The sequence below is a fragment of the Triturus cristatus genome, chromosome 4_1 (genome assembly GCF_964204655.1).
Source record: "Triturus cristatus chromosome 4_1, aTriCri1.1, whole genome shotgun sequence".
NCBI classification, from domain to species: Eukaryota; Metazoa; Chordata; class Amphibia; order Caudata; family Salamandridae; genus Triturus; species Triturus cristatus.
This window is the reverse complement of record NC_140585.1, coordinates 41710345-41724626: the sequence shown is the minus strand read 5'-3', so window position 1 is coordinate 41724626 and position 14282 is coordinate 41710345. Positions and strand designations below refer to the sequence as shown.

At 46.4% G+C, this 14282-nt stretch overlaps 1 protein-coding gene across 3 annotated transcripts in view; it reads left to right on the top strand.

Annotated features, from left to right (window-relative positions):
- CD5 (CD5 molecule) overlaps positions 1–14282 on the top strand; it is a 139410-nt gene that overhangs the window by 12849 nt on the left and 112279 nt on the right. For 2 of the 3 annotated variants that reach the window (XM_085651454.1, XM_085651456.1), the window contains one exon: positions 13633–13671. The exons of the other annotated variant lie outside the window; for it this stretch is intronic. In XM_085651454.1, the coding sequence (XP_085507580.1) occupies positions 13633–13671 (39 nt within the window). The remainder of the gene's footprint in view (positions 1–13632; positions 13672–14282) is intronic. 3 annotated transcript variants of the gene reach the window in all.

The following is a 14282-nucleotide window of genomic DNA, read 5'->3' as shown; positions in this document are numbered from 1 at the left end:
ATATAATGTAGTGTAGTGAGGATATGGGATTAACTGCAGACATTGCTATGTTAGCAACAGTTCGTATTTGCTTGGCCGCCATTCTGCCGTTTTGCACACGTTCCTACATGGCTCTGTTTTCGTAAATACTTTGCTGGCACGTTTTCACAAGAGAACAAATCTTGCTGTGCTCTGTGCTTCTCGTCTGCACATAAGTTTAAGGTCAGAAAACAACATCCCTGTTAATCAACTTTGCTCAGTCCCACGCACCTTAGACATAACAGACAACGCAGCTGCACTACTGATTCTTCAGCGCCTTTTAATATTACAAAGGATGCACGTTTAGGCACTTGAAGAAATCTTTCAAGAACAGAGGAGCTGTGCTTGTCCGGAGATGTAGACTTTTCCATCTAAGACTTTGAGGTATGGGATCCCCCTGACAAAGCCCATAGGTCTTCTATTATTATAATCAACTGGCTCTTAGCACAGGGAGGGTGGTATGGCACAGTAGTCTTTTTTCCACTGTCATTATAATATGTTATCCCCGTTCGTATGTTATGGAATTGTATCAATGCTGATTCTATTGTTTTTATGCATTCTGCTGCTAGTATTGGCTCCTGTACTGTATTATAGAGCACGTTAGTTAAAATAAACATTTTAAACTATACAGTGTCTCTGATTACTCACATTGTGGACTAATATGAGTGTTAAGCGAAAGAGTGTTCTTGTTCCCACTACTCCTGAGAGAGTCGCATGTTCTAGTTTGTCTAATTATTGGTAGCTTCACTGTAGTACAGAGAACAAATGAGACACTATTGCTAGTCGGATTGGGGTTCTTGGTACTGAGGTGGGTTTTCTGGTACACCACAATACACCGAGGTCCTGGTTTCCTGCGCATAATTCTGTGTATGTGCAGAATCCCTTCAACATGGCGCACCCAACGTTTGGTCTGGTACTTATTTACGAGGCACGTTTGTTGTACTTAGTGCTAGTCCACAACCCCCTCACTTCTGTTTTCCGGAAAAACGGCTGTGACGATGTTAACTACCTATATTGAAGTTTTTATAGGTTTTTCAAGCTTGAATTTATGAAATAGTATTGTTCTTCTTTTGAATTACTACCCTTGTTTGTGCTGCCAGGCACTGAGTTCTTTTTCTTTTCTTAGTCTTCATGGCTGACGTTGATATAGCGGCGCATAGCCGTGCTGCACTCAGATGTCATTTAGGCGCATATGGTGTTCCCGACGTGGGTGTCAGTCTTATCTTTGTGGTAATAACTGATGCGGCGTACCCTTTTGAGGTGCTTTATTCATGTGTAACGTTTCAGCAGGTGGATGGAACTGATAATCTGTTCCATACCTACACTCCTACACAAACACCTCATGCTTATCAGCCATACAGGACTCTTGAAGTTCCACTGTCGGCATGGCAACACCCCATTTGGTTTAATGGCGCCCTCCCCCACCCAGTGACTCCAGTCCGTTTAGGCCCTTTATCGATAGATGGGGCCACTTGGCCAGTTTTGGCCGGGTACACACTGCATACATGTTATTTAACAGTTGTGATTGCGGAGCTCCGTGTTATGCACACATCTTTGATCCAAGTACATAGAGCATTAGTACAATTTGTCACATGCAATCTTTAGGTGGGAGCACCTGGGTTTGCAGCACAATCAGCTGGACCTGGCGGAATGTCTATTAGTCCCATCATGGTTAATTCGGTTATGGGCAAGCGTCCTCAAAATAAGGATGATTTACCTTATTGGCTTGAGGAGAAATTTGACCAGCTGGAGGCGGTATTTCCAAATACCACTCCTGTGGAGAAACACTGGATTTTAACAATTAGTTTGCAGGAAGACTTAGTACCCGAGGTCACCGATTGTGATAATTGGGGTAAAGATTTTGCGGCTGTTTATGCGAAGTGTTTCGGCACACCCTCCATGACTGTACTCCCCTCCGTGATCAAGCGTGTTCAGGATGAGCATGGTCCGGAGGCGGCAGCTGAGTTAGGAATGAGGCTAGTCGGAGTGTTCGACGTAGTTGCTGATCTCATCATTGCAAACGTCAAGGGAGATGCGGTAAAATTTCAAGTGTCTAATGCTTTGTGCCTTGTTCCAGAGGACGTTAAGCCACGCGAATTACCTAAAATTATTGCGCAGGCTTATAAGACCATTGGACGCAATAGTTTGGGTGTTAAGCCTTTTGCTAGAATACCAGCACAACAGCAAACACAGCAGACGTCTCAGTCTGAATGGGACAAACGCCCTGCCTTTCCGGAATTGGAAGAATAAAAAACAGGGGAAGCAACAGCAGAAATAGGGGTCGGGTGCAGCGTCACCGGTACTGGTGAATTCTGAGCGCACTTATGATTTGCGCGAACGCACGAGAATTTGGTCTCCTGACAGGTTTCAGGTTCCTGATCAGCGTTCTCCTCGTTCTTCACAGGAAACATCAGGCTCGCAAACCGGTGGAGGTGAACACCAGGATCGCGGCAGAGGTCGATGTGCCCCGCAATGACGTGAAAAACCTCGTCAGAGTGACGGAAAAGGGAAACAAGACGACTTTCTTCATCCGCGCCCATAGTTTCAGAAAAATAAAGTTGCTGCATTAACAGCGAGATATGCCACAGGCGGTGAGAAACCGGCTCCGGAACCTATCATGGGCAGTAACGCTGCTAGACAGCGCAGCGGAGGTTACAATAGTGCGGCAAGCACTGCGTCCATTTCTAGAGGCGACAGCAACTGAGACTTTTATTAGAGTTGAAACTGCTGACACTCGAGTGGCTCCCCCTGACAGAGTTTATGAAATTTTACTTCTGATTGAAGGTGATATACAAAGTGTAGTTAAAGGGATTTTTTGGGACAATCTAACTTCTTCCTATGACATTTTGTTAGCCGAAGCAGATTGGCCCCTGCCTTTTGTTCTAGCCGCTCCAAGGGGGGAGGAGGTAATACTCCCTAGTTTTTCACACAATGTCTCCAAGGAGCAAGCACAGGCTTTTGCAGAAGAGTGGGCTTTGGTGCTTGCACCAGCTCTTTACCGTACTCAGGTGGACTGGGATAAGGATTCTCCCCCGCATGAGATACCATTGCGGCCTATGCTACAGCCACAACCCCAATGTCCCCTCTGGCGGGAGTCAAAAGCTCCAGTTTCTGAGATTCTAGATCAATTAGAGTATCAAGGAGTTATTGAAACATGTGTATCACTGACGAATAACCCTCTTTTTACCGTAACCAAGCCGGATGGGTCGTACCACATTGTATTGGATTACCGGCATTTGAACTCTCATTGTCGCACATTTGCGGTTCAGAATACCCATAGTTCTGTGCTTGTAGACAGTCTTGTTCGTAAAAAATATAAAACTACCCTAGACATTTCCAACGGCTTTTTCAGTCACAATCTGTCCCCCATATCGAGTCAATGGACAGCATTTACTGCCGGCAGAAAACAAAAACAATTACGCCGTCTAGCCATGGGCTATGAAACACAGCCCGGGAGTTTTCGCCGCCCGTGTTGTCTCTTTGTTAGACAACATAAACCCAGATGCGTACTCGTACGTTGATGATATTCATCTCAAGGACGACGAATTATGGCCGCATCTTTGTGACGTAGATCGCATCATTATTTTGTTTGCAGACTACGGTTACAAATTTAACTTTGCAACGTCACACATTGCAGGGTACACAGTGTTGTTCCTGGGCTACGAGCTCAATAATGAAGGTCGAGGTTTGGCACCTCACTTCTTGGAGAAATGCGCACGTTTGCGACCTCCTACAACCCTGAAGAAATTACAATCTCTGCTAGGATTTTTAAATTTCGGTCGTACTTATATTCCCGAATATGCCCAACGTATCAAGCCATTGTATGCTTTGATACAACCTACTTTTTCAAAAGCCTGCTGGTTTCCGGAACATTCAGCAATCCTGTAATCTTTGCAGTCTGATCTTCTTGAATCTAAATATTTGTTGACACATGATAACCACACAAACCTGGTGATAGAAATCGTACCAGGTGCAGTTGGTTTCACATACTTGACATTTAATGAAGGTGACACAGTGCCTATTGCTTACAAGTCACATTTGTACACTTCAGCAAAAATGCGATTTTCCACTGTTGAAAAAGTCTTGGCAGCTGTCCAGATGGCAATCCTGAAGGAGCGCGCACTGGCTTTGGGGAAACGGATTTTAGTTACAAACAGACCCGGAATTATGTGCTTTCTTGTGACGTTTGTCAGCAGATTAAACCATCTACGGTTACACGCCCACCACAAACACAGCTATGCATTTCTAATAAACCATTCGGTTGTGTTTATTTAGATCACTGCGGTCCTTTTTCTTCAGATACTGCCTATAAATTAATCTTCGCTGCAGTTGATTAGTACACACGTTTTCTTTGGGTATGGCCACAACGAAGTGCTGATGCTCGAACTGTCATCAGGGATTTGCGTGTCTTTGTGGGAATTTTTGCATGTGGCTCCTTCCAGTCAAACCAGGGTCCAGCGTTCTTTGGGGGTGCAGGTCAAATTTTCGTCTCCATACAGGCCTGAGGGCAACTCAGTTGTGGAACGATTGAACCGTGACTTAAAGCAATCCTTGACAGCTAGAGGCTTAGGTACTGGCAGGAACGGCTTAGCCCATTTGTATAGCGTATAACGTGCACTAAATAATCTCCCTAGAAGATCTCTGGGTAGGCGGACCCCATACAAAATGCTCTTTGGCATGAAAATATTTGTGCCAGACCTTGACGGTCTAGACATGGCGTCGTCTGCCGCACCCTTTGACGTAGATAATCATTCTTCTGCATTACAGAATCTACAAGAGACCCGTGCCAGTCTTGCAAAGGAACGTTTACCCTCAGCCTCTGATGCTGCACTGCAGATTCTGGTAGTCGGCTGGCTACCCAAAGTCAGAGACCTGGTCCGAGAGAAGGTGGAGAACAAAAAAGAATTTGGTCCATCAGATCGTGCACTGGTTCCAATGCTTGACGTGAAGTGTACTCGTACAGTCATTTTACCTCCACATCCTGGTCGCAAAGAAAACAGATACATCTCGATAGACAATGTCAAACTACAACATCTGCCTGATCCTGAATAGCATAACACCAGCTTCTTCGTGTCCAACAATTGCCAGAAATTCTGTGATTAGCGCCTCTGACACTGTAAGAAATGACACTGCCATAGAGATGGACTCTGTTGCTAATCCCTTGCTTGACCCACGGACCTCCAGTTGTAATGATGAAACTGAATATACTTATCCCACAAGCGAGTCATTGCCTGGTTTGCAACCTGATACCCTTAACCAGTCACGTTTTTCCTTTGACTCAAACGCCACATCATTTTTGTCCCGTACCAAATTCAATTTTTTTGTTTCCTGGTTCAAACAGACATATTTGGTTCCACCTTGGACATACATCTGGTCGGTGCTGATCGCCATTTTTTTGTTCATGTCCACTGGGTTTGTGACAGTATTTTTCCTTCTCATCAACGGTCACTACCTGCCTGAACGCTCTGCTGTCAAACTAGTTGATGGAACTTTGGCTCCGCACTCATCTTCACACATCATGAAAAGAGACCAGACTTTTGTCAACATTTCTGCCTGGCCAGTTGCAGATGGCATCGTTTGGGATGCAGTGGAGTTCCAAATTCATGGCCCTACCGAGATTAATAATGTTCCAAATGTACTTTGTGTTTCAATGGGTGATGCAGTTAAACAAAACATACGTTCGGATGATTGGGATGTTCAGGCCATACAATCGTTATTCTCTGATTTAAAGTATTATGCTGCATTTGATGCTGAAGATTTGTATTTAAATACTGCAAATTATGCAGATTAATTTTGTTACCAGCATTATGGACATCATTTTCTACACAAAGCTAATACATTTAGAAATGTTTTTAATTACACACAGTGGGAACATTGCCCTACCCCAGTGTATGGCAGCTCAAAAACAATGTTAGGTAAATTTACATATTTTACGAATTTTGATAGGTCCAACCCGGGTTATTACTATTTTAGATTGAATCCTACATCCAATCCTAAGGTGATGCTCAACAACACTAAATTGCTATATTCCACTTTCTTTATTGAGGAATTGTCTGTGGGTGTCTATAATGTGTGGAAAGCCACAGTGGATTTAAAACCAGTTTGGGGTTCTAGACCATGGCAGGTTCAAGGCACTGAGGCTTTACATCGCACGTGCCTCGTCCCTACACAAATTTTGTTTTTAAATAATTCGGTTTTCCAGACTACTTGCTTTGTTTGGCTTCAGCGAAGCAAATGAATGCCCCCACTATTCCATCACTAACTGAATATAATAACTGGAGCAATCATACCACTTATTCCATTGAACAATTACAAGCATTAATCGCAAATGCTACATTTAATATTTCCAGTTTAGACCCCCGTAGGGTGGCTGAGCTGGACGATGCTTTTTTTTGGGTGTGTTTCTTTTTGACAAGTTAAGTTTTTTTCTCGCCTTTCAGCACATTTATAAAAAGACACGCTTCGCCTAAATCTGAGACACTCTTAAGATGAATGCTCTTATTTACTGCTTAGACTTCTTGAACTCTGTGTTCACCTTAAAGCACGGTCCGAGAGACTGACCAGGGGAGGGTGTAGTGAGGATATGGGATTAACTACGGACATTGCTAAGTTAGCATCAGTTCGTATTTGCTTGGCCACCATTCTGCCACTTTTGTACACGTTCCTACATGGCTCTGTTTTCGTAAATACTTTGCTTGCACGTTTTCACATGAGAACAGTCTGCCTTTCACAAACCTTGCTGTGCTCTGTGCTTCTCGTCTGCACATAATGTTCAAGGTCAGAAAACAACATCCCTGTTAATCAACTTTGCTCAGTCCCACGCACCTTAGACATAACAGAGAACACAGATGCACTACTGATTTTTCAGTGCCTTTTAATATTACACAGGATGCACGTTTAGGCACTTGAAGAAATCTTTCAAGAACAGAAGAGCTGTGCTTGTCCGGAGATGTAGACTTTTCCATCTAAGACTTTGAGGTATGGGGTCCCCCTGACAAAAGCCAGAGGTCTTCTATTATTATAATCAACTAGCTCTTAGCACGGGGAGGGTGGTATGGCACAGTAGTCTTTTTCCACTGTCATTATAATATGTTATCCCCGTTCGTATTTTATGGAATTGTAACAATGCTGATTCTATTGTTTTTATGCAAAAGCGAAAGAGTGTTCTTGTTCCCACTGCTCCTGAGAGGAACAGAGTCGCATGTTCTAGGTTGTCTAATCATTGGTTGCTTCGCTGTAAGAACTAATGAGACACTATTGCTAGTCGGATTGGGGTTCTAGGTACTGAGGTGGGTTTTTTGGTATACCACAATACACCGAGGTCCTGGTTTCCTGTGCATAGTTCTGTGTATGTGCAGAATCCCTGCAACAGTAGTGTCCGGCCGCACCCTTTTTCTTGCCCAAACTGATTTTCATGACCTCCTCTACCATTTATTACATGTTCCTAATGTCCCCTTTTGTAAAAATTGCATTCTGGCCCATTGATTACACTTTATCCGGCCCGAGCTGGAGATTACAGTTCGAGCAGGAGAGTACAGCCCTAGCCGGAGAGTACGGTCCGGGTGCAGAGATTCCAGCTTAACTGCGGACGTAAAGATACAACTCATAAATGACCTCTGTGAATACCAAAAGTTGTAAATGACTTCTGTGCATGCCAAAAGGCATAAAGTTAGAATTTTGCCTCATGTTACCTTTGTGAATCGGCCCCATTATTTTTGTTTCCTGTTTCAGTTTGCATTATTAATACTTTGCTCTGAGAGACTCTTTTTTTTATCAGAAGGTGATGTCTTTAACAGCTGCACCATCCGAACACGACTTCACCACTACATTGGGTACTGGAAAAGGACAGGATAAAAATGAAACACTTTTAAATTTGAGAAAATGTGTACGAATAGTTCTGTGTTCAGCTGAACTCCGTGTTACTAGTGCTTCATATGCGAGTTTATCACTTTTTAGATAACTAGTGAGTCGCCCTAAGTGGGACGGGTATACCCAGTTGTTGGTCCCGTGCACACTGTGTCACAGGAATCAAGCTGCACCCGGCTGAGGAGCCCACAGCAAGGGTGAAGTTAGTCCTGGGTTGTGTAGAAGGTCAGCAGCCGGATGTAGTCTCACCTCACCCTCCGGCCAGGCATGGCCAAAGTTTAGAAAATAAATGGGTGGTGAACGCTCGAGGTCTTTCCACCCGAATGACAAACAGGTGCAGGCGTATATTTTATTGGCAGGCTGCGAAGGCCACATGCGCGTAGAGCAAGTGCGACCTACCCTGCACAGGAGACAACACACTGGCCACAAGAACGGGGGCCAGCCCGCACATTCTTCCGCACTGCCATCAAGGCCCTGCAGTGTAGCGAGGCAGGCTACACGCCGATCCATAAATCGGTGGCCCGGCGTACCTGCTAGCTTGCAGCGGAAAGACGATCACGCCCCTAGGCATCACAACACCGCAGGCTGCCGTCAGCCAAGTAGTGAGGCGCAGGAGCACCGCAGCCTGTGGCAATGCATCGACTTCAGTCAAAGTCTCCTAGTCCATGTGTACAACAGCGCCTGTAGCAGCTATAAGGTACTGGGTCAGACTTGATTGATATTCCGCAGTTGCCTTTCATTAAGGCAATAAACAAGCAATGGCTAAGGCAACAGGTTCCTTTCAATACCCAGCTCAGTGCCCATCAGCTAGAAAAAAGGGGTATAAAAAAGAAGAAGAAATAGAGGAAATTTGCACATACAATCCTCAGGGAAGAATAGCACAAGAGAGAGCAGTGTTATGCGTGAAAAGAAAAAGAAAACATTGTCAAGGGGAGAATACAGACCAGCGCCAAATACACTACAGCCACAGGCAGTCAGCTTCCAGTCAAACAAAGAGAATCACCAGAAAGAGGATTCACATAACACTCCAAGGATGGGGGATGAACCAAATGCTGCTCAACCTCCCAGCCACGTTGTCACACAGCACGCACTCACGGGTGTACTACTCCCATTCAGCAAAATGGCCGATCCTGCAACTGCTTCCTCCAACTGGAAACCATGGATAGGGCATCTGGACCTCTACTTCGTAGACACACGAGAGACTGATGATGCCGTCAAACATTCACTACTCCTACACTACGCAGGGGAAGAACCCTACCTCCTATTCAAGCACCTACCGAACTCAGGCCCACGTACCAACTACAACGCCGCAGTAGGAGCATTCAACGCTCATTTTGACCCACAATTAAACCCGGACTGCAAGAGGTTCAAACTGCACCAAGCCTGCCAGAGAGAGGGCGAATCAATCAACACTTTGTACGCCAGGCTAGGGGAACTGGAGAGCACTTGCACAGCTGATGACTAGCTCAAAGAGATCCGCGCCTGGCTAATTCAGGGATGCCGTAACAAGACTCTGCATGGAATAATATTAAGACAACCGCATATAAGAATGGACGACATCATAATCCTCGCAAGGTCACACGACCTATCCACCGCAGGGGCCGACGAGATTGACCTAGCACTAGGACGGATGTAGTACAAGAACGTAGTCGTCAAGACGAAGTGAGCAGACGCGGTAAGAACGTAGGAGACAAGGAATGCCCCCAGAGGATGCCCATTCCAGCCCCGGAAGAACAAGTGCGGATACTATGGGTGGGAAGAACATCCAATCAACGCCTGTCCCGCACAAGGCCAAACATGCTCTCACTGCGGAATGCCCAACCACTTTGTCTTAGTCTGCCGAAAGAAAACCCAAGGCAGAGACCCCCAAGGCACCAAGCCACCAAGGAGAGTGGTACGCCAATTGTGAACCACTAACCTCAAGTACACTGGTGACTCGAAAACCACCCATAAAGTGACTTACAGGTAGAAGTCTCTTCACCTGAAGAGGACAAAGAGGACAATCGCTTGAGCTTGTGGTGCCCCTGTGCACAATCGGAAGAAAAAGCGGTCATCGCCACCAGGGCGTCTGTAAATGTTATGGGGATACAGCAATACAACTGCCTACGGCCTAGGCATTGTTGCTGAGTGGCAGCAGGGAGCTGTACACTTATGTTTAAAGTGCCCATGTCTCTTTGGCAGGCCGTCTTGCGAGGGTCAGCCAGAAATGCGTATTTTAAACTTCTCTAACCTAGCTGTCTTAGCTGGGCTAGAGAAAGCACAGGCCTCCAACGCTCTTGAGAGAGCTGAGAGAGGCAGCTCCCTCCAATCCTGATGCTTCTCTCATGCTGGTTAACAGCATGAAGCAGCGCCAGGATTGGGTTGTGCATTTTCCTGGGTCCAGAGCTTCGAGGAAAGAAGACACCCGAGGGAGGAGGGCATTGTGCGGCAAGTCAGAAAGGTAAGTGCCATTTTTTATATTATTTTAATATCACCAGTATTTTGCCCGCCTCACCTCTGTGAATACATGCCAGCCGCCACTGGGAGCAGGGTCAAGACTGATTTGCACAGAGCTGGGTCCAACTTAGGTGGCACGTGTGCAAAATATTAATGATGGACTGGGATGCGGCCTGAGTAATCACAAGTGGCTGAGATTAATTCAGGCTTTCCTTCCATTGGCTGAGATTAATTCAGGCTTTCCTTCCATTGGCTGAGATTAATTCAGGCTTTCCTTCCATTACACTTTTGTATTCTTTCCCGCGTCACCCTCCAGAGGGAAGGGAGACACGGGGTTTCAATGGGACCCTGAATGCTTAGCTGACCCGGGTCTGTTGGTTTGAGGACCATCGCGTCCTGAAGCCATGCACAACCCACATTCCTGCAACTCAAACAATTTAATGAGGTGTTAAGGACAATTGAAAACCTTATACAGAAACGTAAGAAGATGGAATGAACGAGAATGCAGGTCACATTTATCAACTGAGAGCCTGCCGTCAATGTGACTGACTGATACAGGCCTCACTCCTTGGAGAACTTTCAAAATGGAGGGACATGAATGACTCATCGAACTGCACCGAGCAAGCGACGCAAGCAGATGAGACACCACTACAGGGGGAAGAAAGGGACCCTCTGTGAAAACACTGAAGACACGAGCTTCATGTTATGGAACAGCTGAAGTCTTTGGGAAAGACCATGGCAGACAAGGGAGAGGCTGGTGCTGTGCCCAGCTCTGCCCTGGCCTCAGGAGTCCCAGAGCTGCAGGCACAGAAGTCTCTCTTTGAGCTCATGAGCTTGTGGTGCCCCCTATCAGGGCACGGGCGACGGGTGGTGGAGGACACAAGGTAGTCACCAGGGCAACAGGGCACACACAATCAACAGTCTTAAACTCCACACTGGCCCACTCAGGTTCCTGCCTTCTTCCCTCATCGGCCGAGCCTTCATCGTGGTTGACCAATGAGAGGAGAAGGCAGGGATCTTGGGCGGAGCACAATGACTGATTTTTTGGGGCGAGATATTTCATCGCCACAAGTGCTGGTAAGATCTTTGGATTAGATAATACACCTGGCCCTCATTCCTGCCTTCACGAGCACAAACGACACTTGTGAGTGGGGGAAAAACTTTGATGCACCCCATCTTGCATGCACTAGCTTTGGTGTAGGGCCACCTGCCCTCAGTAGGGTCAAGGTAGCAGTCTGTACAACTTCCTCCTGCCTCCTCCGTTAGGGCACTGCGCGTAAAGCCCTCCCAGAGGAGCCGCCACTTATTGTAAGGGAACTGCGCTTAACGCCCTCCCAGAGGAGCCGCTACTTATTGTAAGGGCACTGTGTGTAACGCCCTCCCAGAGGAGCCGCCACTTATTGTAAGGGCACTGCGCGTAACGCCCTCCCAGAGGAGCCGCCACTTATTGTAAGGGCACTGTGCGTAACGCCCTCCCAGAGGAGCCGCCACTTATTGTGAGGGCACTGTGCGTAACGCCCTGCCAGAGGAGCCGCCACTTATTGTAAGGGGACTGCGCGTAACGCCCTCCCAGAGGAGCCGCCACTTATTGTAAGGGCACTGTGCGTAACACCCTCCCAGAGGAGCCGCCACTTATTGTAAGGGCACTGCGCATAACGCCCTCCCAGAGGAGCTGCCACTTATTGTAAGGGCACTGCGCGTAAAGCCCTCCCAGAGGAGCCGCCACTTATTGTAAGAAGGAATGGGGGCAGGAGAGAAAGAGAAAGGCTGAAATATCTTTGGACAAGATAGTCATAGGTTTGCGTTGCTCATACATAACCCCTATTAAGTACGATTCGGCAAGGCTTTTGCATTTCTAAGATGAACTTGGTAGGGTGAAGAAGTCATTAGTAATCCAACATTCAACAGAGGGATTCACAAACTAAAGATACGTGGAAGCGTGCAGTTCCAATGGGGGGAATCTACCAGCAGATTGGATGCCTCGTCTTGGTTGGATCAAGTGTTAGAGGTAAGAGACGGGCTCCACCGGGAGGAGTGGATGGGGTCAAGGTAGAGAGCGCCCACAATGGCGCTGTTTTGTGGGTATTTACAAACCCATTGATACTAGTATTAAGTATAGGCAAAGCCTTGTCTTTATCGGGAGAATATTTGCCATGCAGAGAAGAGCAAATGACAAACATGTTTGTGCAAGACTTATTTATAAAGCTTTATCAGCTGGTAGAAATTCAGCACTTAGATCTTTTGGGAAAAGGAGAACACGTGGATCTCTAGGAACGTCGTAACTTTCCTGGTTCCGAGTGAATCCCTAAAAAGTGAGATATCTACTCGAATTTTAGAAGGACAATATATAAAAGTCGATTTTTGACTTTTGGCCTCAGAGCTTTCTTATTTGAGCTGATAAGCTTTGACAGGAAGAAAGCCTGGCCAATGTTAGCGGGTTGCCCATATTCTGCACGCTGCCTTACCGTATTACACGCAGTCTCCCACGCCTCCTTACCATATTACATGCAGTCTCTCATGCCTCCTTACCGTATTACACGCAGTCTCCCACGCCTCCTTGCCGTATTACACGCAGTCTCCCACGCCTCCTTACCATATTACACACAGTCTCCCATGCCTCCTTACAATATTACACGCAGTCTCCCACGCCTCCTTACCATATTAGACGCAGTCTCCCACGCCTCCTTACCATATTACACGCAGTCTCCCACGCCTCCTTACCGTATTACACGGTCTCCCACGCCTCCTTACCATATTACACGCAGTCTCCCACGCCTCCTTACCATATTACACCCAGTCTCCCACGCCTCCTTACTGTATTACACCCGCCTCCTTACCATATTACACGCAGTCTCCCACGCCTCCCTACCGTATTACACGCAGTCTCCCACGCCTCCTTACCGTATTACACGCAGTCTCCCACGCCTCCTTACCGTATTACATGAAGTCTCCCACGCCTCCTTACCGTATTACACACAGTCTCCCACGCCTCCTTACCGTATTACACGCAGTCTCCCACGCCCCCTTACCGTATTACACGCAGTCTCCCACGCCTCCTTACCGTATTACATGAAGTCTCCCATGCCTCCTTCCCGTATTACACGCAGTCTCCCACGCCTCCTTATCGTATTACATGTAGTCTCCCACGCCTCCTTACCGTATAACACGCAGTCTCCTTTTGTGCTTGCCATATGCCATGGTTATGCTCTCTCGTTCTATTTAAAGGTAAATATCTGTTTGCATTTTTCAATCATTAATTTTTCAGAAATGCTCATGCCTCCCCTCTCTGTCCCATTCTTGTGTGTCTTTCAGTGATGTCCGTCGTGTCTGCTGATGCCGGGACCCCTTCAGGTCTGTATGCCTTGATATCTTCAGAATGTGGGTACGAACAGAGATATGTAATATATTTGTGGAGTGGAACGCCAGTAGAATGTGTCCTGGTGCAAGCAACAACAATGGCCCCTTTGGCTGTTGTTGGGGTACTAAAATACAGCAATTATCATGCTTCAATGGACCCCTCTAGGCTCTAGGCCCTGGTGCTGCTGCACCTGTTGCACTAATGGTAGCTACGCCCCTGTGCACAGTTGTACAAAAAATACAGAAAACATAAGTCCAGATGTACACAACTTTTTTGAGGTCGCAATTGGCTCAATTTGCTGATTCTTTTTACAATGTACAAAAGGCAATCTGCGATTTAGTAACTTGTTACCAAATCTCACTTTGGATTTCCGATTCAGTATTTGGAAGAAGCGTGTCTATGGCACCCCTTCCACATACCAGTCTGCAGTGGTATGTATTAATGATTTACAACCAAAATCCAGTCGCAAAAAAATAATATTTTACAGACTCCTTGAAGGAGGTGGTGTCCCAAGGGACCACCTCCCCTTTATGAATGTAAAAAGTATATATTTTGAGAGTAGGCAGTGGTCCAACTCTTAAAAAATGAAACTTAAAACTTTTGT